Genomic DNA, 24,503 nt, shown 5'->3' with positions numbered 1-24,503 from the left:
ATCTTCCACAGGTTTGAGATGAGAAATGATGAAAAAAAAAAAAAAAAAAAAATTGGGTGAACTATACCTTGAACACTCTTTTTATGTTGGTTACCATACGAGACAATACAAAGTTTACATTCACAATTAAACCCAATCAGAATAAATTTTGTGGTGTATATGAATATTTTAACATTTGAATAATATAATACTCAAGGAATTATACAAAACAGGTATATTTAAAAGTCTGACTTTTAAGTGTGACTTTATACAATGTAAAATATATGGTGTGGGTATGTTCTTAAATACAACAGGAGAGAGGGTTTTAATAAGAAATAGTATTTTAAAAAACTGCGTGGGATAGCCAGATATATTTCAACCAGGATTTAATTTGTATTCTAAATGTGCAAGTCGAGTTGCATGTTTAAACAGAGTACGATAATGTGTGTTACACTAACCCTGAGTGTCATGAGGTTTGTGCTGTACAAACAAATCAAATCTCAACCATGCACATTGTATCTGACAAGATGACATCAATCCAAAAGTGATCCTAAAATAGGAATCATGGGACATTTTGTGTATTTTGTACTCATTCACATATGGTGCTGTCTCTGTAGTCAATATCGCTTTATTTCTTTCTTTCTTCACATTATCATCAATGTATTCAGTTTTGTGGATGTGAATTTTTCAGAATCCATTGCAGTACTTGGACTAATCACATGAAGATGTATCAAACTTTGTAATTTTTACCAACCTTACAGTTTTACTCCCAAACAAATTTCTCCCTTACAGTCAAATCAACTTCATTTGAACTATGCTTTAAAAAAAACTAATACCATTTTTCATGCTGTATTTGTACTGTATGTTGTTTTTATTAGAATAGCCTGCCTTTAATTACAACACAAACATATTGTTCAAGACTAATTAAAAAAAAAATGTTGCACTTTGTTGCAAGTGGCAATTAGATTGAATTATTTTTGCAAATCCTATTATTGTGTCATGGCCATTTTAATTACTGGAGCCCCGGAGCTGCCTTCTGAGGCAACCACTGAATCTTGCAAGCGATAGATTTAAAATGCTGTATATAGTCAACAATTTTGCACGCAACACAAAGTTGTTTAGCATCAGTGGTGTAGTTGGTGCCATAAACACGAATACGCCATATGCTTACTTTTTCCCTGTTTGCATACAATGATTTCTGCGGATCACTATTTATGTATACCGGTACTCTCGATATACCCACTTGTTTTGCTGCTTCAGAAGTCCTTAATCTACTGTCGTGATACCTTCCCCATTAACTGTATCCAGTGCTGTTCTGTGAAACTTGAGATTCTTTTTTGTAATTGGTCCATTATCACTTCTTTATTCTACCTTTCCCTGCCCCTGACAACTTATTGTAGTTAACAGGTGAAAGGGAAATATGGCAGTGGAGTGGAGACACTCTCACGCTGAAGCAATGTTAAAATTAATAAAATAACAAATAATATGAGGAACTGAAAAACGTCATGTGGTGTTTTAGCAGAAAAAACTTTTATTGAAAAAGGCACAGTTTTTGTGTGCTTGAATGACTTTATGTGGGAGAGAGAGAGAGCGTGCATGAGAAAGAGACAGAGTGTGCTGTTCATTGATCAGTGGATTTTTAAACTGTTTGATGCTAAGGACTTACAAATTAAATAATCATCTTGCAGAAAATACGATTCCCTTCCTAAATTATAAAAACAGCTATAGTTTTACATACAGAAATACACACTTATACTGTATGGGAAAAATATTAGGCATCATAAGAATAAATATAAATAGCTGTTTTCTAAATTAAATAACTGGCTAAAGCCAAAGCAAATTTAACTAAATATTATCTGGAAATATTTTCTTTGTATTAAGATACTTTTTTCTATCCACTACTATTAGCATAAGAAATATTTTAAATTCAGATTATCTGTGAAGCACTTTGAATATAATTCCATTATAATTAATATCATTTACAATGAATATAACTCCAAAGCTATTTTTAAATGATTACGTTTACGCTGAAATGTTCGGCTATGATATCATTCTGCTGTAAAATATTGGCTTTTAAATTTCGCTGGTTACAGAGCTAGAGCTACTATTTTACAGGAATTATGTTTATGATTCACATACAATAGTTTATGCTTTAGATGGCCCACATGAAAATAAAATAAGGTTTCTTAGGAGGCAGAATGATGTTGCTGCCAATCTTTTGGAACAGACATGTCAATAAAATGATCAATGTTAAATAAAAATGCTGTCTAGGTAGGCAGTTCCCTAGATGTTGAAACTATTGAGCTATTGAGACAGTTTTTGTTGGAAGTTACCTGCAGGACAATAGGCAGCTGCTCCGGTGGGTTTCTGTTCTCCACACCCATTGTCAGCCACACCTGAAAGGCTGTCAGCTGCTCAGCGAAGAATGGACTATGCTGTGGATAAACAAACATACTCTATTGTGATACAGAAAAAAAATCACTCCCATCACTCATTTACTCACCTTGCCCATCTCAAGTCTTTTCACTTTCTGTGTGAATGTGAGTTAGGCAGACAGGTCTTTGGATTTTGATTTATTGATTTATTTATTTATTGCTGTTTTTACATTTACTAACATTTTACTGTGTTACATTTCTCAGGAACTACATTTTGCAATTCATTAAACTGTGTATTAAGAACATACATGAGAATTGGTAATTGGATGAAATTACAGTTTAAAATAGAAATTAATCATAATAAACATATCTCCAATATATTCAAAAGAGCATAACACAGAAAAAAAATAGTTTTAGTTTAGTGGATTATGCTGATTATACAGGAATATTCCAGCATGCAAATGCCTTTTTCATAATAATGACTTAACCAGAATAGGGACCTTAACTGGAAAATGATGTGCATGTTATATAGCTTAGCTATAAAGGGGATAAAGGGGATGTCTGATTCACAACAGCTTTGGATTGACTGTAAATTGTCAGTTCTACCACACACTTTCAAGATGAAATAACAGGACATTAGCAACTCTCTAATTTACACAGATGCACAAACACACACAGACAATTACAAGCATATATAAAATGATTGAATCCCAAAAGTAACAATAAAGACAAGGGTGAATGTGTGTTATTTTTGTCAGCAATATGATTGCCAGAAACGGCATCTGTTGCACTAAACACAAATTACATCAGGCTGAGAACTCAACCTTACTGCAACCATTATACAAAACAGACACTAACTCCCACATCTCTGAAAGTCACAAGAGTCAATCATTTGGAAAACACTTTAGAAGGGAATCTCAGAAGGGAAATTAAGCTGTAACAGCAGAAGGTATATCCAAAACAACAGGTTACTGCACCTAATATTCAGTAAAACTGAGCACAAAACAAGAATAGGTGGAAAAGGGAAGTAAATAAAACCATCAGAGCCATGGCTTAAAAATTAGCAAGTGTCCATGAGAGAAATGAAGGTTTGAATATGACATCCTAATTTCTGTCTTGGTCTGTTGAAAAATATTATAATAATACTATAATAATTTTACTTAGATAGACAAGATCTTAATGTGGGAGAGCCAATGAAACATTTAGCTGAACATCAGCTTCTTTTTATGTGGTTGAAGTTAACTTAATATTCCATTTCTGTATAGCATATTTTTTAAACATTTAGAAAAAAAATAACAACAGACAATAAAAACGCATGGTACTAATAGAAAACTGAACAGCATTCAGAAAAATTTTGCACTCAGAGGGGTGGTGTGACCAGATTAAATTCAATGACTAACAATGGGGAATATACAATTCACTTTGAGTATGATTAGAGATTGTACAACTAATTCATCATAAGTAGGACTAAAGTGCTAATACGAGGAAAAAGAACAATAGATGTAAGAGACACTGAATTACTGATCAGGTAAACAGCCCTTTCTCTGTCTGATCTTAACTCAGAGCCAGTATAAGTCATGCTCACCCTGAAGGCTGTGCCCTCCTCGATGATGGTGGGAAGCTGGGAGAGGCAGATGTCCACCGCAAGGTCCCATGCTTGCCTGGACACACACACACACACACACACACACACACACACAAAGATGCCACACTAGTCAATCCCACGATCACATTTCTTGCTGTGAGAGTCTAGGCTCTGATCACATGAAAAGATGCACTGGCACATTTTTTAACACACTCATTATTAAGGGAGAGAGGAGCCAGTAAATTTACCCATTTGAAATCTTTGAGAAAGATTATTTAACTTCTACACTTAAAGGGTTAGTTCACCCACAGATGAAAATTCAATCACCATTCTGTACACAACTGTAAACACAGAAACTAAAAATTAAATTGGTATAAACTTTTCCTGTAAATGAATAAGAAATTTGGTTCTCAAATTGTTTTGCAACGGGGCCCTAATTTTACATTGGGCAACCCAACACAGTACCAACAATGTATTTAATATAACCTTGAGCCAGTGGCGTGCATTGTCGATTGGGTGGGTTTGTTTTGAGCTCCTGCTCCTTTAATCATGAAAGTGTCCTTTTCGGTCGCATCGCGGAGCCCCGCGGAACGTGATTTCCCCCGCCCCGGAACACAATTTCGACTCTGCCCCCGCGGAGGTCTGTGCACGCCACTGCCTTGAGCAGATTTCTTCATGGTTTTTGAGGACGGGGTGAAGTTACATAATTATCCATGTTGGGATCTGCCTAATTTGGCTAGCCATCTAGTGACAGATGGATCTGCACCAAAATACAGTAGACTTTGATTGGACACATTTCTTTTGACGTCAAAAGATACTGTATTGGAAGTGTTTTTACTTCCTTTTTAAAAACTAATTAGCCTATTTATCTCGCTATACTATAATTATACGGTTAGTTGCACTTACTGCAGCACAAGTTGAGAAGCACTGCTTTATAGTATCTGCATGTAATCTTCACTGCACTTCTCAAAGGCTGCATGTTAAGTAATTACATAAGAACTAATCTCTTGACACTTTACATACAGAAGCAGCACTGAACTTTCAGACCTCCATCGCACACTGAGGTTTAACATTGCTTTTTTTTTTTTATATTGCTGTATTTTCCTTTGCCACATAGGCTGAGAGAATTGCTTTGATCACAGAACCCGCAACACTTTGGCTATATTTAATTCATGACATTACATAACACATCAAAAGTGTTGTCCACTGAAGAGCCAGAACTACAGCTATGACTATAATATGCTTTGCTAGTCTCTAAATCACCAGGATTTTTCCCAGTGGAATGTAAATATACAAAGAGAGTGACCCCACTATCATTAGGCCAGCTTCAATAGTGGATCATGACAACAGGCAACAGCATAGGGCCTTTCTTCAGGCTTTAATATCCTCACTCCACTGCTCTATTTTATCTTGCAAGTTTTGCAGATTGATCTGCTTTTCCCTCTTATTAATATTTATTTTGTGTTCTAACTTTTTCAAAGAAGCTGTATATGCTATACTTCCCTTCCCACTGCTGCTTCAATATGTCGTCCCATGAAAAAAAAGGTCTCATATGAGACCTCTATATTATTATTGTGTATATTGATTATTAATAATATAAATTACTTGCGTAATATGCTGATAAATTATCCCATTTGTTGTACTAAATTAACATGTTGAATTGAAAGCCCTAATAATAATGATGGACACTGCACTGATCCTATCACAACGATCATTTACATTAACTCTGTCTGTTTCCTGTATTGCTCCTTTACTCCCTTCCCTGCTTTATCATGTCTCCTCCTAATAGCGGAAGGCACCATATATCCTCTAAAATGTTCCCGTAACTCTTTCCTTCTTTACCAAATGTTCCCTCTGTTTCCGCCTCTCTCCATATCTCATCTCCTGTTTCATAAGCTCAGAAGAACTTTCTGCCCAGTGTAACTAAAGAGCTATGATGCTGCATTATGAAACTGAAATTTATTACTCTTGCTAATGGCATGTTATGAGATTCAAGCTTCAACTACTGTGAAGAACAAAGCACTGTTTCTATTCCATCATACACTGTTGAGGATTACACAATGCAGGTTTAGCCAACAGCATGATACTGATGATAGAAAACAGAGGGAGAGAGCCGGGGAATGAAGATTCATAATATAGTTCATGTAAAATTCAGAGGGAGAGAGCTATGAGTAAAATACCAATGTAAATAAATGAGTAGTGCCGTTCACTGTGGGAATAAAAGATAAGCTCTCTTTCTCCGTGGGATGTTGTTTAAAACCTGGCGCATCGATTTGACTTCAAGTAGAAATATAATAAAACAGAATGTTACTGTTACGGAGAGGTTGTGACTTTAGTTGAAATCATGGTTACCTCAATACCGTTACCAGTAGTCAATAACGTTACCAGTGAAATTTCATGATTCACGATAAGAATTTTGCCACAGCAAAATAATGTGCTACTGAATACAAAACTTTAATTAAAAATATAATTTAAATATTTATTTATTTAGATTTTTATTAAATATCGAGAAACATATAAACATATGAAACATTACTTTATATGTCATTGAAATATTACTTTAATTAAAACAATGACATAAGGCCTTGAAGCAGTTAAGTATCGTCCATAATAAAGAACATATAAATTGATTCTGAGTTTTTATCTTATAAGTATTGTGGTTTGATTCATATTAATGACACAATAGACAGTATCAGGTCCATTAGGCTACATTTAATCTGTAAATCCTAAACACAAGTGACATTTTAAAAACAAAACAGATACTTAGAAAAATAATATTTTGAACTAAGTACTGAGAAAGCATGGCACTTTTTTATTTTAATATCTGACTTAACATGATGCCAAGAGTCTGTCTTCTACAACATATAAGAGTACCTATTATTGTGTAAACTATTGACAACTTGACATTTTTGTCTGTGCTCATGTCCATCACAACATCTTAACGTGGTGCTGAACTAATGAGTTGTATGACAAATTATACGACTCTAAAGGCAATATTGTATGACTCATTCATGCATATTCTTTGACTGAAATAAACAAAGAGTGAGTGAACGTAGACATCATTGTGCATATAATAATGTCTACATTATTGTAAATACATATAGCACCTGAAATCTGATCTGAACATTCAGACTCAAAAGAATTTCCAAAAATCCAATGTAAACTGGATTTCAAACCATATTCAAATATTGATTTCTTGTCCTTTATATTGGTCAGACTATGAACAACTAAATATATGAGTCAGATACACCAAAACAATCAGATTTTTGTCCTGTCTGAACAAAGGTTGCACATGTTAGGGAAAATAATGATGTATGTGTGTTCACATCCATACACTTACCACATAGCGTGCATGTATGTAGGTGGCAACCTGGGGCTGCTGACTGGTGTACAGTTATATGACCTCATAATTCTCTCAGCCAATAGGAAATTACGAAATAGACTGGCCACCAAAAGATCCTGACGAAATAATTTCTGAAAGAGATCTATAAAGAAAGAGAGAGAAAGATTTTGAATGCTTATTCAAAAGTTTTATGTGATGAATAGTAACTTGATTAAAATCCTAAATTCTGTTGTGTGAAATGCTCAGTCTTAATGACATCCAATGATTATGATGTGTGTGCATGGCAGATTAAAGCCTGGGGATTTTCATCATGCAACTTTGATGCACAAAAAATAATTAAAGACTGTGAGAGGTTAGGATATACCCACATAATCATGCTTTGTTCCTCCTCAGGAAAGAGACAGAAGCACATCTTCAAAGCTTGTGTTCTGTGCTGCTAGTGTTTGAGAATTTACATACATATCTTGTCCTTTAATGAAGAATACTGTACAAACTGCCAGCAAAGCATTTACAGAGCTTGTGAATGCACAAACAAGCATCACTATACTTCTTTATACAACAGTTAGTTTTGGTCCTGTAGTCTGACTGGCCAAGCAAGCACTGTTAAAAGTGATGACATTCAGTATAACAGCACCAGGATGCTTCACCATTTATCTCACTTCTATTGTCTGTGTTTACTGCTGGCAGTCTGTGAGTAGCTCTGGGACATGCAACGGCTGAACCTGCTTTGGCTTTTGGAACTATTTTGTATTAAGAAGCAAATATAAATTTAGAAAATGAACTTGCCAAATTGTGTATAAACTAGGACTGATCAATACATGGAAGATTATGGCGGCAAATCAATGCCAATAATAACCGAGCGCACAACTGATGCTGGCGCGCTCGGTTGGCGCATCATAAATGACTTCCGCGAGAGGATAACAGATCTACACGCGAGGAAACGGGAACTCGCGAGCTCATTCAAAAACCGCGCGCCCGCATGACATCTCCTCTGCACGCAATACAAGCCATTGCGCGCACATATGATCATTCCCCACGCTCTCGCGCTTGAATCTGCTCTCGCCTGCTGCTTTTGCTCGCTCGAACCATAGATATCCATAATAAAGGCTAGATGTCTTATGGCGGAGTCTCTACCGTCATCACCGGCGGCCATCTTGTCACAGGCAAGCTTTCTGGCGGGCTCTGTGGTACCTGATGTAAGATGAGTGATCAGCACGAACACAAATACTCTTATCTCGTTGAAATCTTGACGGATTTACAAACGGTTTGGTTTCTTACAAACGTTATTAACATGGCTATAATTCTGGATGATTATTTATTTATACACTTATTATTCATAAGTATGCAGTGTCATAACTACATCTCTGACGTTTATAACAAACCAAACCGTTTTAAAATCGGTAGAAAATTGAGCAAGTTATGGTTATTTAAAAAGTACATGCACCAATAAAACACAATGTTACGAGTGAGCGAGCTGCCTGTGACAAGATGGCCGCCAGGTGCGGACGTCGACCTCCATTGGCCAGCAGCGCGGACGAGACATCTAGCCTTTATTATGGATATCTATGGCTCGAAAAGTTTTATTTTTTGCAGTCGAGGGGCGGGACTTACTGTTTTAATAACCTCGAATGTCATTGGCTATACTTCCCCTTTTCAAGTCAGTTGTGATTGGACGCCTGTCCAATGACCCGTAATTCACTTGACTTGAGACATGAGACATCACTTAATTTGTTTTATTTATTGTGGTTTATTAATGTGTAATGTGATTTAATGCATTGTTAATATAGAATAGATTCTTCCCAGATACTTTATTAACAGGAAGTCTTACTAGTGATTGCATTGTGTTGTTAAGAGATATTTACAGACTGTAATGACGCATTTCCATGGTTATTAGCGTTGCAAATGTACCCACATTTTTATAAGTGGTTCATTATGTTTTCTATTAAATGTAAATGGGGTTCTGGCTTCTCAAGTTAAGATACAGTACACAGCATGAATTATAGCTTACAAATGCCTTTTCAGAATTTGCTACAGAATACAGAGGAACAAAATTAAACCCAGCAAATTATTAAACCCAGCAAATTAGATATTAAAATATTATATAGTGATCTTAATCATCTAACTTTTTGTAAGCTAATAATGGTGATAAGTGACATTATCGCAATTTATTTGCCGACAATATGCAATTAAGAATAATGTGAATATCGCGATTGTGTAACATGTTCAAAGTTCATCTTATAAGACAGTAAGTAAATTTCAGGACTTTCAAGGACTGTAAGCACTACTTTTTTTTTCTTTTTTTTTTCAAGGACTACAATCAGAGATTTCTTTACTATCTTTTAAAATCTAAAAAAGGCAAATATATAATTAAATATAAACTAATAAAACAAAATGTGCAGCACATGCAATGACTGCGGTAACTTTAACCATTGAAAGAATACTATGACAAAGATATCTCTTTCCTCATTCAAACTGATTTTTTTCTCCCATTAATATATGATTGACTTGAAGAATATCATATACTTGGATATTTATATGAGCAATATCACACTCATAGCCATGCAAAATGCCTCGATATCTATATCAGACGGACTGCAGCGTTAATTTTGTGTGAAAAGATTGTTTTATCAATAAAATTAAAAATAAAATTTCCCATATATTGTCTTTCAATAATTCAAGCACTTTTCAAGTACTTCATTATACAAAATGGCTGTTTTCAAGGGTTTTCCAGAACCTAAATTTCAAAAAGTCAAATTCAAGCAATTCAACTACTTTAAGCACCGTGTACAAATCATTTCAAAGATTCATTTTGTGTTAGTTTAATAAAAACTTGCAAGCAGTCATTGTCTAGATTTTTTTTAACTAGTGGTGATTTTGCAGTAAACAACATATATGTAATTTGTAACAACATCTGTTCTATCCAGATCATGTCTTTTTCATGGGGTTAAAAAAAACTTTTTTTTATTTTGCAAAAACATTTAGATACATATTGAATAACATTAAAATACAGAAAAATATCAAGAGCTATATCACCAAGCCTTAATCTAAAATTATTATTTTTTTAATCTCTTTAACTGTTAAAATCAGTATCATACTTTGCAAATGTGCTGTTGTTCTGAATATCAGCATGTACAGTGCCCTCCACAATTATTGGCACCCGTTTAAGATGTGGTCGAGGACTTCTAAAAATTCTCCTTTTTTTTTAAAACAACATATAACCCAAATGCAAAAAAAGAGAAAAATCCAACCTTTTATTTAAGTACATTACTTTGGTGGTAAAAAAAAAAATCACACATTTAGAAAAACAAAAACCTTGAAATCATGTGTCCCACAATTATTGGCACCCCTGATGTTAATACTTTGTACAACCCCCTTTTGCCAACAAGACAGCACTTAAATCTCCTCCTATAACATTTCACAAGATTGAAGAACACAGAGAGAGGGCTCTTTGACCATTCTTCTTTGCACAATCTTTCTAGATCATCCAGTGTCCTGGGTCCTCTCTTATGCACTCTCTTCTTCAGCTCGCCCCACAGGTTTTCGATTGGGTTGAGGTCTGGGGACTGAGATGGCCATGGGAGGACCTTGAGTTTGTGACTGGTGAACCATTTTTGTGTAGATTTTGCCACATGTTTTGGATCATTATCCTGCTGAAAGATCCAATGACGACCCATCTTCAGCTTTCTGGCAGAGGCCATCAGGTTTTTATTTAAAATGTCCTGGTATTTCAAAGCGTTCATAATGCCATGCACCCTAACAAGGTTCCCAGGGCCTTTGGAAGAGAAACAGGCCCACAGCATCACAGATCCTCCACCATACTTCACGGTGGGCATGAGGTGCTTTTCGGCATACTCATCTTTTGTTTTACGCCAGACCCACTTAGAGTGTTTGTTGCCAAAAAGCTCAATCTTAGTCTCAAAGCACACGATCCCAGTTGAAGTCCCAGTGCCGCTTAGCAAACTCCAGACGTTTACGTTTGTGAGTGTTAGTGAGAAAAGGCTTTTTCCCTGCATGCCTCCCAAACAGCTTGTTGGCATGTAGAGAGCGTCTGATGGTTGTTTTGGAGACTTTGTGACCCCAAGATGCCACTCTTTGATGCAATTCTGTGACAGTGAGCTTAGGACTTTTTTTTACTTCTCTTACCATCCTCCTCACTGTGTGTTGTGGCAAGATAAACTTGGGACCTCTTCCAGCCTTGTTTGTCACTGTTCCAGTTGTTTTAAACTTCTTAATGATACCTCTGACTGTAGATACGGGCAAGTTAAGGCGAGTGGCTATTTTCTTGTAGCCATTGCCTGACTTATAAGGGTCGACACACATCTGCCTTACTTGAATGGTGTGTTCTCTTGTCTTTGCCATGTTGACAAATGGGTAAGAGAATTAGGCCTCTGTGTCACGTCATATTTATACCCCAGGGAAACAGGAAGTCATGAATTACTAATTAAAAGTTCCTAGATACCCTGACCAACTTTAGCAACTACAGAAAAATATATTTAAAAAAAAATCAATTAAATTTTTCAGCGTAATCGTTAGGGGTGCCAATAATTGTGGGACACATGATTTCAAGGTTTTTTTTTTTTTCTAAATGTGTGATTATTTTTTTTTTAACACCAAAGTAATGTACTTAAAAGGTTGGATTTTTCTCTTTTTTTGCATTTGGGTTATATGTTGTTTAAAAAAAAGGGAGAATTTTTAGAAGTCCTCGACCACATCTTAAACAGGGGTGCCAATAATTGTGGAGGGCACTGTATAATCTGTGATTTCCTTATGTTATATTGCATAGTTATGGATTTTAATAGAGGGCAGCAATCTATACATGTTTTTACACTCAATCTTTTGAAGATTTTTTATTATAATCTTTTAAATGTTATGGGTTTTGTAGCAAAAAGGATATTAGTGGGGTAGTGGGATCAGAAAAGCCCGTCCTTTAACCAGATTCATCCGCATACTGTAAATGCCACCACACTATGTGCATATTTACGTCACGCCACCATGTTAAGTGCATATGCAACATATCCGCCATTTTTTGTTATTTTGTGGAACAAGCAAAGTAAACAGGCAAATCTGGGTTCTGACTGAGCAAGTCATTTAACAGACGTTGAATGATCAAAAATAATTTGTAACCGTTGTGGGAGACCCTGAAAGGTCTGTGCTGTTGATTGACATGAAACTAAATCTTCAGAGATTGTTAAATAGCTGGATTTTTATCAGAACAAACCTCTCGGCAGGACGTTCCATGCAATAGTGTCAGTAATAGCTGTGAAAATCCAGTTCAGCTCTCCTAATGGTGTCCTTCTGTCATTCAGTCTGCCGGGGATCCTGAGAGAAATGAATAAGCACATACATGAAACCTAAAAAATCATATCAGCATTTCAAAATAAACTGAGATGTGATTGGATGCGAAGTGCTGTAAGTTTCAAACTTGTTGGTTCTCATTAGAAAGGAAGTATAAATATAAAAGCACAGTAAACTTGCTTGTTTTTGAACTGATACGAACAAACACGGAACTGACTTGAGCTGAATAAGGACACCTTTGTCTGTTGTAGAGCTGCTTTATAGTTGAATTAAGTACATTTTCATAATTGATGAACTTTGTAACATGACACTGTAAAGCAGGTTTACAGCTGAAATTAAATTTGTTTCATAATTACTTCACACAACTTCATGAATGAACTCCGTGACATTAATCTAAAGTTTTCTCTACACCAAATCGCTCAACTCTGTCAACACAACTCGCTACGCACAGTGCGCAGTCTCTGCTCTGTATCTTCACCCAGATGGCGTGAAGAACACGACCACAGCGTAGGCAAACCCGGCATTGCGATGTTCATTACGGTGCCGAATAATATCCAGTATGTCCGTAAAAATGTGTTTTGAATTTGATGTGAGTAGATTAAAATAATGGCAGGTAACATGCATGCTGTATGCCTATCTGAGTGTGGTTTAACGATACTTATTAGCAAATAATCAGAATAATGAAAATTGCATGTAAACTGCAATGAAGACCTTACTCTGATTTTTTGAAATAATCACATTATTGGTGCACATTTAAACGTAGTATTATGTGGACTGAACATGTGTATAACTGAATGAAGGCATGAGATCAGGTTTTGAAAGAATGACTAGCTGTGTACATTTTGAAAATGTACACCTTACTTAGTACCAAAGTGAATAAAAAAAAAACTGTATATTAGTTGATATGACAAGACTATATCATGTTTTCGCAATGTGCCAATAATCAATATTAAAAATCTATTGTTGCCATGAATCCCTACAGTAAAGGTGGACTGAAGTGTGATGGTGCATAGTAACAGAGCTGCATAGGACTCAGCTTCCAAAAATGCTGTTGCTAAGCAACCATGACATCCTTTCTACTGTATTACTGACGGGACATCCCTCCTGTCCTGGTTTAGAATAATAATGTGTGTGCGTGCTGTGACCAGATATTTCAAACAGTGAAAGTGTTTTCATAAGAGATAACATTAATTCATGAGTGATGGAGAACAAGAAGTCAGAGAGAGAGAGAGAGAGAGAGAGAGAGAGAGAGAGAGAGAGAGAGAGAGAGAGAGAGAGAGAGAGAGAGAGAGAGAGAGAGAGAGAGAGAGAGAGAGAGAGAGAGAGAGAGAGAGAGAGATGTGTAATACAAAGAGATCACAGCTAAATAAACAACCCAATTATTGCCAACTGGAGACAAGATGGCATCTTTAACCATAATTTCTTTCAAAATCGCTGCTGGACAACACAGTAGCTCAAAGGAATAATGCCACTCAATCCAACTGCCATTTTACTCTTTGCTCTTGGCTATAACCTGCCCCAAAAATAAAAGCATTATGCTTAAACATTTCTTTACATTTTAAAAACACTTGACTCAACAAAACAAAAAGTAATTCACATTCTAAAAAACAATGAAAAACTGTTTCCCTTAAACCACAAAATACACACTGATCATTAACACTTTGATTGATAACAGAAATAAATGCATTAACTGCAAACTCTATTAAAACTTCAACGCAACATATACAACATATCAAACTTTCCCCTCTACTGTATCCAAATCCAAGTCTTGCAGCTCATGAAGGTCTAGCAGAGGACTTGACATGCCCTTCAAGACCGGAGTAATCCTAATTTTCGGAAAAGGATCATCTGTATCAGGAACCTCAAAGCCTTTTCCAAAGGTTATAAGTAGTGTGATTTCCTCATCTGTGAGCTTCTTCCTCCACATTTCTACTATTGTTTCTGTCTGGCGAATTGACCTGTGCGCCAGCAAAAGGGCTACTGCTGCAACATCACTTAAGTCAGAGCCCGCTACACTGACAATTTGCCTCAGGTTCACAGTTCTAGAGGCAAACAACTTCTGAGTGAGGCCAGACACCTCATTTGTTATATCTATCTTGACAAGGGGCTCCTCCAAAAGCCAAAACAAGGAGTCTGAATTGTCCATTATCTCGAAAGTGAAGAGTCCCCATATTTGAAAGGGTCCACAATAAAAAAGAGATACGCCATTCAGGTACAATTTACTGTAATCCAAAAAGAGACTAACATCAAGTCCAAGTCCCTCCACACTTTGTAGAATGACCTTGGTCACGTTCCTCCACACCAAATCAGCAGGTCGTGTTAAAAATCTTTGAATGAATTGTAGAGGAAATGTTGCCATTCTGCTTGGTAAATGCACCTTGTCCACCCTCATCCTTAGGTAGAAAAAATACACTTTGTGTAATCGATCCCAAAAGAAGTCCACAAAAATACTTTGCAGCTGAGATGATAACCCTATGGGTGGATCTACACAAAACAGCTTATGCCAGAGTATCGAAGCTACCAAGTTGTTCATTATCAACACTCTTCCCCTAAAATATAATTGTGAATGAATTCACTTTCATTTAGCCAGTCTACCTACCATTATCTCTACTCTTCCCTCCTAGTTTTTTTGCTGTGTAATTGTATCTCCAAAATAAACTACCAAATATTCTAAAACTCCCTTTTTCCAGGATATTCTATCAGGTAAAACTGGTAGGCCCCGGGTCCCATTTTCCTAAAACCAATGCCTCACTCTTATCCCAATTTACTTTAGCGGCTGAGATAGTTCCAAAATATTTTATAATATCCTCCATTTGGTTAATATCTCGCTGCCCATTAACCATGATTATAATACCGTCAGCATAAGCTGAAACCTGATAGCGTATATCACCATGGAGCAAAGAAAAACCTTACATTTTTATTGCAATTTATTCAGCAAAGGCTCAATAGCCAGAGAATATAACATTCCCGATAGTGCACAACCCTGTTTAATACCCCTGAAAACCTTAAAATGGGCACTCACATCACCATTGATTTTCAAAACACTTTCAATGTCCTGGTTCATAACTTTGATCATATTAATAAAATCCAATTCAAAATCTATCATCTAAAGTTTTCCACAGATATCTGTGCTCGACTCTGTCAAACGCTTTTTCTTGATCGATAGCAACAAGACCCAAATCAACACTAGAAAGATTGCAAACATTTAAAATATCCAGTATCCTGTATAAGGTATCTAAAATAGATATTCCCGGAATGCAATAGGTCTTTAGCCAGAGAATTAGAGAATATTTTCAGGTCAGAGCACAGCTCACTGTGCAAGTTCACTGGTCTCCAGGTCTTTATATCTTGTAGACTACCTTTTTTAGGTAATAATCGCTCTTCTGCAGCTTAAAGGCAACAACCCCTCAGCCAACAGGTCATTGCCCAAAACACTCTGTAAAACTCCACAGGGAGTCCATCTACCCCCCTCCATCTCTTTCAGAGCACTGAGTAGCTCCTGCTCACACACTGGCCTCTTCAGCTCTGCTTTTGAGCTCTCTGAAGCAATAGGTAGACCTTCGTAGAAGTGAGCAGACAAATCATCATCACTGCTATACAGTCCAGCATAGAACCGTACTGCTCTTTCTTATTTTGAAAGGGTTTTGCTAGCTCCTGCCATCTTCAGAGCATAAGCAGTGAACAATAGACTCCGAACATTATTTCTCTCAAGACTAAAAAATAACTTAAAAGGGGCATCTATTTGTGAAAGATTTAAAAACTGAGAATCAATGAACCAATGCTCCTTGTGCCCTAATTCCTAATAGATCTATGATAATAGATTTTTTGGATTTAAGAGTCTCCATCTTTGGTAACATCACCCAAATCCTCTAATTTAACTTCCCTTTCGAGAGGTTCCTCCTATTGCGTAAGCTTACGCTATGGGAAAACTCCTTTTCTCGAGAAATATTGAAGTCTTTATGTAAAACGCATTGCAGCTGCACAGCATACAGCAATGAGCGAGGCAGCTCGGTCATTGGCTGTGCTGCGGCAACTTGCACGAACCAATGACGGGGCGACTCTGAACCCGCTTCCAATGAGCGTGCTTCGCACCCACGCGCGTCAGAGCCCGCCAAGATGGGCGTGGCCAAGGGCTATATATTGGGCGCCCCGTCGTCTGAGTTCTTTAGATTTAATCTCCTTCAGCAAAGAACCTTCTCTTCGCTGGATCCTCCGGATTTGTTGGAGTCTTTTCGCCGCCGCCGTCGACAAGCCTACAGCAGGACTGCTTCGAGGACGCCGGCGCCTTCAGCCGCCTTCGATCGCCCTTCTGCTAAGCCATCCGGCGCGCATCATCTATATCCTTTTTCAAAAGCTTTCAGTGTTCGCCCCCGCGACACTTTTCTAAAAGAGCAAATTTAACAAGGCGTTGTTTCAAATGCCTTCCTGCGCCTCGTGTCGAGGCCCTCTTCAGGACGGGGATCGTCACATCATTTGCGCCCGCTGCTTGGGACCGGACCACGCAGAGGCTGCCCTTACTCGAGGCGGATGTCCCGAGTGTGACGCCCTGGGCCTCACCGAGCTGCGCGCTCGCTTCGCCGTTTTCACCACGAAAGAGCCCACCTCTTCCGTGCTGCCATCTCCTCTAGTCGAGCCGCGTAAGAAAAAACGCCGCTCACAGAGGCCGCCGGAGCACGCGGTTTGCAGTGATGTCACGCCGGGCCAATCCCCGCGTGCTTCACCACCACCCGAAGACTCCCCGCCGCCAGTCCAGTTCACACAGGTGGACCAGCACCCCTCCAGCGGAGCGATGGGGCTCGTCTCGTTTGGCGCGTCAGGGGATGACGATGACAAGGATGACAGCCTTTCCTGTGATGCTGCATCCGACGACTGGCCGGGCTCGTCCTTCAACCCCGCGCCATCGACATTGGCGGGCACGAGCGTGGGCTCAAGCATGGACTCAGAGATCGTCCGCATCCTATCTAAGGCCGTGGAAGACCTCGGGCTCGATTGGTCTTCCCCGGAAGAACCCGCCCGCAGCCGACTGGACGAGTGGTTCCTGCAGGGGCGCCGACAGGCCCCTCGACAAAGACCCTCCCCCTTCTTCCCGGAAGTTCACGACGAACTCACGAAGTCGTGGAAATCCCCGCACTCCGCTCGCCTGAAGCCTTCTTTTTCTTTGTCGCTCTCCTCTGTGGACGGCGCGAAAGAAAGAGGCTATGAGGGGACTCCGCCCCTCGAGGAGGCTGTGGCCAATCATCTGTGTCCACCCTCCAACGCTGGATGGAAAGCTAAAGCTTCTCATCCCTCGAAGCCTTGCCGGTCTACTTCAGCTCTCGCCGGTCACGCATACGCCGCCGCCGGCCAAGCTGCATCAGCGCTTCACTCAATGGCTGTCCTCCAGGTGTTTCAAGCCAAACTTCTCCGCAGTATGGACGAGTCTGGACCTGATCCTGAGGCATTTAAGGACCTACGCAGCGCCACTGACATAGCGCTGCGAGCTACAAAAGCCACCGCCCAATCCATCCGCCGTGCTATGGCTAACCTGACTGTCCTTGAGCGCCATCTGTGGCTGACGCTAACAGAGATGAAGGATGCAGATAAGGCGTCATTTCTCGACGCGCCTATCTCCCAAAGCGGCCTGTTTGGACCAGCGGTGAAGGAGTTCGCCGAGCGCTTCACCGAAGCCCGTAAGGACTCACAGGCTATGCGTCACTTCCTGCCCAAGCGATCTAGCTCATCGCAGAGCCGCCAACGGCCGCCTCAGCAGCAGCGAGCTAAGACGGCGCCCCCCGTCTCTCAGCCCAAACCTGAAAACGGATTTTCGACGCCGCTCGCGCTCTGCCAACAGGAGACAACCGCCCGAGCGACGGGGACCTCGGCCCAAGATTGTGCTGAACCCAGAGCCTCGTAAGTCCTCCTAGCTACAGGGAGAAAAAGGGAGAGCGCGTGTCTCGCAAGAGCCGGACCGTTCTCTCCAAAACGTTTAAAGCATTACCCGGTCCCCTTACAGGCGGCTGGAAATGTCTATACAGCAGCCAATGTGCCAGCCACACAGCTCGCCTACCTGCAAACAAACGCCGTTTTTACGGCGACACACAGAAATCACATAAAGAGCTATTTTCTGCCTGTGTCATTAAAGGGTCACGTGTCCACACCAAAGTGCGCATTCCCACATATCAAAACTGTAAACACAGTGCCAAATGTTTTTCCCAGCTCAGGCTGGACGCCCCATAAATGTAGATTGTGTGCCAACTGTCACGTATGCACCACTACACACAAACACTGTTCCCACAGTTATAAACACTTCCCCAGTAAAAGCGGGAAGTTGTATAAGAGTAGCGCGTGTGCCCGCTGTTATGCACGCACCCCAACTCACAAACACTGTTTATATGGCCAAAAACCTCCCGCCACGAGCGGGAAGTTTTATGAAAGTGGCGCGCGTGCCTACCACAGTCTATGCACCCCCACTCATAAGCACTATACACAGAGTGTTAAACATTTCCCCATCTCACTCTGTGAGCATTACAGCGAGCGTGCCTGTAATCTCACACGCACCCCTGCACTCGGCATTCAACAGAGCTGCTCAGCGCGCGCCCGCGCCGCTGAGAGCTGTGAGCTCGGTATTAACACAGAACGATTCGCTGGCGGGAGCCTTACGTCACTGCGACACGCCCCCGGCCAGCATTCAGCCCATATCTGTGCGAGCGAAAGCTTGGGAAAATATCCCCGACATGCCAAAATGGGTTTTGAACATAATAAAACACGGTTACTCGCTCCAATTCGCTCGCAGACCGCCCCGCTTCACAGCAGTGGTAGAGACGAAAGTGAGAAAAGATGTTTCACATGTTCTACGCACCGAGATGCTCAAACTGATAGAGAAAGGCGCTATAGAAACAGTTCCCCCCTCTATGAGCGAGGCAGGTTTTTACAGCCGCTATTTTCTCGTCCCGAAAAAGGATGGCGGTCTCCGCCCCATTCTAGATCTCAGACATCTGAACAAAGCTTTAATGATTCGCTCATTCAGAATGATAACAACCAAGCTTATCCTCGCGCAAGTTCGCCCGGGGGATTGGTTTCTGTCAGTGGATCTGAAAGATGCTTACTTTCACATTCCAATAGCGCCTCATCACAGGCCATTTCTGAGATTCGCTTTCGAGGGACAGTCATACCAGTACACAGTACTACCATTCGGCCTGTCACTGGCACCCCGTACATTTACGAAATGTATGGATGCAGCACTTTCCCCCCTGAGACAGCGGGGAGTGCGAATACTAAATTATCTCGACGATTGGCTAATACTAGCACAATCATAGAGCCAGTTAGTGACACACAGGTCTTGGATTATCAGTCATCTAGAGTGCCTAGGTCTAAAAATCAATTTTGCAAAGAGCATGCTATCCCCCAGCCAGAATATTTCTTTTCTGGGAATAGTGCTAGACTCAGAGCGCGCGCTCACTATCCGGCGCCTTGCAACATCGTTCAGAGCGGGCGCGCGCGCCCCCGTCAAGCGATTTCAGAGGATGCTCGGTCTCATGGCCTCAGCATCAGCTGTACTCCAGCTAGGATTGTTGCACATGCGTCCTCTCCAACGCTGGCTCAAAAGCCGTGTCCCCACTCACGCGTGGCGCTCGGGCCACTTTTTAATCAGAGCAAATCACGGCTGCATAAAAGCCCTGACGCCCTGGAAAGCTGTCGACTGGTATCAGTCCGGCGTGAGTTTGGGCGTGAACACAAGGAGAAAAATGATCACGACAGATGCCTCCAAAATATGTTGGGGGGCCCTTTACGAGGGCAGGCCTGTCTCCGGTTTGTGGTCAAACCCGGAGAAGCGCCTACATATAAACTGTCTGGAATTGAAAGCGGTCGCTTTGGCTCTCAGAGCCCTGCTCCCGTACCTGAAGGACGAGCACGTCCTAGTCCGAACGGACAACATGACGGTAGTCTCGCATATAAATCGTCAGGGTGGACTCAGATCGAGCTCCCTGCACTCGATGGCCAGGGAGCTCCTCCTATGGTCCCAGCGCAACCTGCGCTCGCTGAGAGCAGCGCATGTGCCAGGTGTTCTGAACCAGGGAGCGGACATGCTGTCCAGAGACAAAGTTCTCCCAGGAGAATGGTCTCTCCACCCCCTGACGATTCAGTGGTTATGGCAAACCTTTGGCAGAGCAGAGGTCGACCTCTTTGCCTCCAAGGAAAATGCGCACTGCCCTCTCTTCTTTTCAAAGAGCACAGACGCGCTCGCCCAAGTCTGGCCGAGCCGCCCGCTGTATGCCTTCCCTCCGGTCGCGATGCTACCTCAGGTCATCAGTCGGATCAGGGAGGAGAAATGTGCAGTGCTCCTGGTAGCCCCACTCTGGAAGAACCAGACGTGGTTTCCAGAACTGATGCAGATGATGCAATCTGCCCCATGGCCGATTCCACTGAGGCTAGATCTCCTCAGGCAGGCCAACGGGATGATCCTCCATCCCCGCCCCGATCTGTGGGCCCTCCATGCGTGGCCCCTCAACGGATTCCCGGGAACCTTCCCAGTGGAGTGTTGAGAACCATCACTGAGGCGCGAGCGCCCTCTACGAGGCGCTTATATGCCCAGAAATGGAAGGTGTTCAGTGAATGGTATAAATCCAGGAACCTGAATCCTGAGACATGCGAAGTACCGAGTGTGCTCGTTTTCTTACAAGAGCTGTTGGAGGCAGGCCGCACCCCCTCCACGCTCAAAGTATATGTAGCTGCCATTGCGGCATCACATGAACCGATCGAAGGACGCACACTAGGGAAAAACTACCTAGTTGTTCGATTCCTGAGGGGCGCCAGGAGGATAAATCCCCCACGCCCCCCCTCGGTGCCGATTTGGGACCTGGCCACGGTCCTGGACGCACTTAAGCGTGCCCCGTTCGAACCCCTCCGAACTGTGCACCTTAACCTCTTAACCTTCTCCAGAGCGTCGGCGCACTGAAGCGTTTTTTTTTTTTATTTAGTTCAAATATACTATCAGATTTAATGTTATACCTTGACAAACTATACATCATTAAAAAGATATAAGACTCAAGATTCAGTATTTGACCACTATTGTATTCTGAGAAACTTATAGTGACAGTTATGTCTTAATTTGTGTCAGGAGTTATGAAATGAAAAAAATGAGTCGATACCTTTAATATGAATTATGAGCGTCAGCCGGTCCATTCATAAAAAACACTCCGTGCTGTCGTCATGACAGCGATTCACAAAACAACGTCCCTGAGGGCTTTTAGCTCAACAATGTGCAGATGTGGAGAAATATTGATATATTCTCATAGATTCACATCATATTTCTATAGACAGGAATAATATTTATTGAATTTATACCCAAATGCGTCGATGTAATCATAATGATCGCTTCTTACTGAGATGTGCTGTGTTTTCCATTCATACCAATAGCATGGGGGCGCTATTATGTCCAATAAAAGTCCATATATGGATCATGAAGAAGACCCATAGTCATGTGACATTCCAGGACGTCACTGAGTGATACAGAAAGTACAGAGATCGCTGTAACATGCAGATAAAGATGTTTTGAAGACAATAAACATGATTGCAATGATATTTGAGTTACCTGTGTTCTTCAAGCCATGCCAGGTATTTCATAATAATAGATTATATTTATAATGTAATGCTAATCGATATAGATTTCATCATCGTTCAGAACACTAAATAATACATTTTCTGTCTGATTTTTTTTTATCTGAAGCCAAGTTAGATCACAGAAGATTATTTAAAACACTAGACTTGCGTTATATAGTGAGTTTGGAGCGCAAACATAGTTTTAATCTCATAAATGGTCGTGTATTGATGGTGTGCTAAGCTAACATGCTAGCGAGCCCAGGCGCACCTGCCACGAGCAGTTATTGTTTTATGATTTTTTTCTAAATAGGAATGCTTACTGAAATGTTTCAGTGCATTTGATACCAGTTTCAAATATTTAGTGAGAACTTTGATAAAAGAAATTAGGGTTTGAAACCCTATGAATAGCTTGTGAATAGCCAGTCGTTAGTAGCTATAATGCAGACAAAAGAAATGCATATTTAGAGCCATAATAACCAGTCTGGAGAGGTGTAAATGTGTGCAGGGGAGACTGAGACTGAATGGGGCACCACAAAACAATAGAGACAATAGACTGAATAGATGACTCAGAAGATGACTAAACATCAGTTTGCTAATAGAGTCTAATCAAAATAAAGTAATTTGACATGATCTTGAAAAACATTTAACTAAATACAGAGCTTTATACTTATCATTTTCAGATTTTAAATATAAAATGGTCAGACATGTGGCTTTAGCTGCAGTGCATTTCTAGATTGCTCCAGGGCCAACTTCAATTTTATTTTCATGAAGATGTTTCATAAAAATAAATTTCTAATAACTTTACAAAACTTTGAAGCTATTTAAAATTGTTTTTTTTCATTATGACAATAATTAATTCTACATTTACAATAAACAACCAGGTGTCAGCTTTCAAATGAGATCATACTTGTGCTTTTAGTGCAAAGGATTCATGAACTGTATCTGTTTCAGTTTGTGTATGTCAATCCTGGGGATTTTTAAAAAGTGGGCTTGAAGCTTAACAGGTTAAACAGCTCTCGCTCAAAACTGCTCTCTTGCTGGCTCTCGCCTCGGTCAAGAGAGTGGGCGACCTGCACGCGCTGTCATCAAGCGCTAACTGCCTGGAGTTTGGACCTAACGACAGCAGGGTTGTCCTCAGGCCAAAACACGGGTATATTCCTAAGGTGCTCTCTACTCCTTTCAGAGCACAGGTGATATCTTTGGCCGCGCTATCGTCCCCAGCAGACGAAAGTGACGCTAATTTACTCTGCCCGGTCAGGGCACTCAGAGTATATTTGGAACGTTCTGCCCTGTTCAGACAGACAGAGCAGTTGTTCGTATGCTTTGGCGGCCGCACTAAAGGTCTGGCTGTGTCAAAGCAAAGAATATCGCGCTGGATAGTTGATGCTATAGCGCTGGCTTATGAAGCCAAGGGCCTTCAGTGCCCCTTGGGCATCAGAGCTCACTCTACGAGAGGCATGGCCTCCTCGTGGGCGTGGTCGAGTGGGATACCCATTCAAGATATTTGTGCGGCTGCAGGCTGGGCCTCACGTCCACATTTATCAGGTTTTATAACCTACAGGTCCCCTCATTGCACTCTAACATACTGTCGGTCTAACTATGCGTAGGCTGGGTGTGTACATGCTGAACATTGTCTCCTCCCTCATAGAATCACATCTTTGAAACTGATGTGGAGGATTTTTCATACATGACAGTACATAAAAATGTGCTTGTGTGTGTCTCTGGACGCCCATCGGGCCGTTCCAAGTTGTCCTTTTATAAAGCCCGCCTTCGGCTGGCTCGTTGGATAATTACTTCGCTCAAAGGCTCAGGCACCGGCCTCCGGCTTAATAGAAGCGAAGTCAGCACGCACGGCATTTTACATGGCGTTCCCATAGCGTAAGCTTACGCAATAGGAGGAACCTCTCGAAAGGGAACGACTCGGTTACTAACGTAACCTCGGTTCCCTGAGAGGAGGGAACGAGTATTGCGTAATCTGCCGTGCTTGTGCTTGGTCAGTTTGCTTCAGTCGATTGAACCTAAAGAACTCAGACGACAGGGCGCCCAATATATAGCCCTTGGCCAAGCCCATCTTGGCGGGCTCTGACGTGCGTGGGCGTGAAGCACGCTCATTGGAAGCGGGTTCAGAGTCGCCCCGTCATTGGTTCGTGCAAGTTGCCGCAGCACAGCCAATGACCGAGCTGCCTCGCTCATTGCTGTGTGCTGTGCAGCTGCAATGCGTTTTACATAAAGACTTCAATATTTCTCGAGAAAAGGAGTTTTCCCATAGCGTAAGCAATACTCGTTCCCTCCTCTCAGGGAACCGAGGTTACGTTAGTAACCGAGTCGTTTTTCAGTTTCAAACTTT

General features: G+C 40.9%; 1 protein-coding gene across 8 annotated transcripts in view; it reads right to left on the bottom strand.

Annotated features, from left to right (window-relative positions):
• The window catches only part of rptor (regulatory associated protein of MTOR, complex 1), a 378,992-nt gene that overhangs the window by 108,528 nt on the left and 245,961 nt on the right, over positions 1 to 24,503 (bottom strand). For all 8 annotated transcript variants that reach the window (XM_056246142.1, XM_056246144.1, XM_056246143.1 and 5 more), the window contains 4 exons: positions 12,501 to 12,601; positions 7,280 to 7,424; positions 3,940 to 4,015; positions 2,313 to 2,414 (listed from right to left, as the gene is read on the bottom strand). In XM_056246142.1, the coding sequence (XP_056102117.1) occupies positions 2,313 to 2,414; positions 3,940 to 4,015; positions 7,280 to 7,424; positions 12,501 to 12,601 (424 nt within the window). The remainder of the gene's footprint in view (positions 1 to 2,312; positions 2,415 to 3,939; positions 4,016 to 7,279; positions 7,425 to 12,500; positions 12,602 to 24,503) is intronic.

Source organism: Rhinichthys klamathensis, unplaced genomic scaffold (genome assembly GCF_029890125.1).
Source record: "Rhinichthys klamathensis goyatoka isolate OS25496 unplaced genomic scaffold, OSU_Roscu_1.1 h1tg000036l_1, whole genome shotgun sequence".
NCBI lineage: Eukaryota > Metazoa > Chordata > Actinopteri > Cypriniformes > Leuciscidae > Rhinichthys > Rhinichthys klamathensis.
Note: the sequence above shows the minus strand (reverse complement) of the source record. Positions and strands in the feature narration are given on the sequence as shown.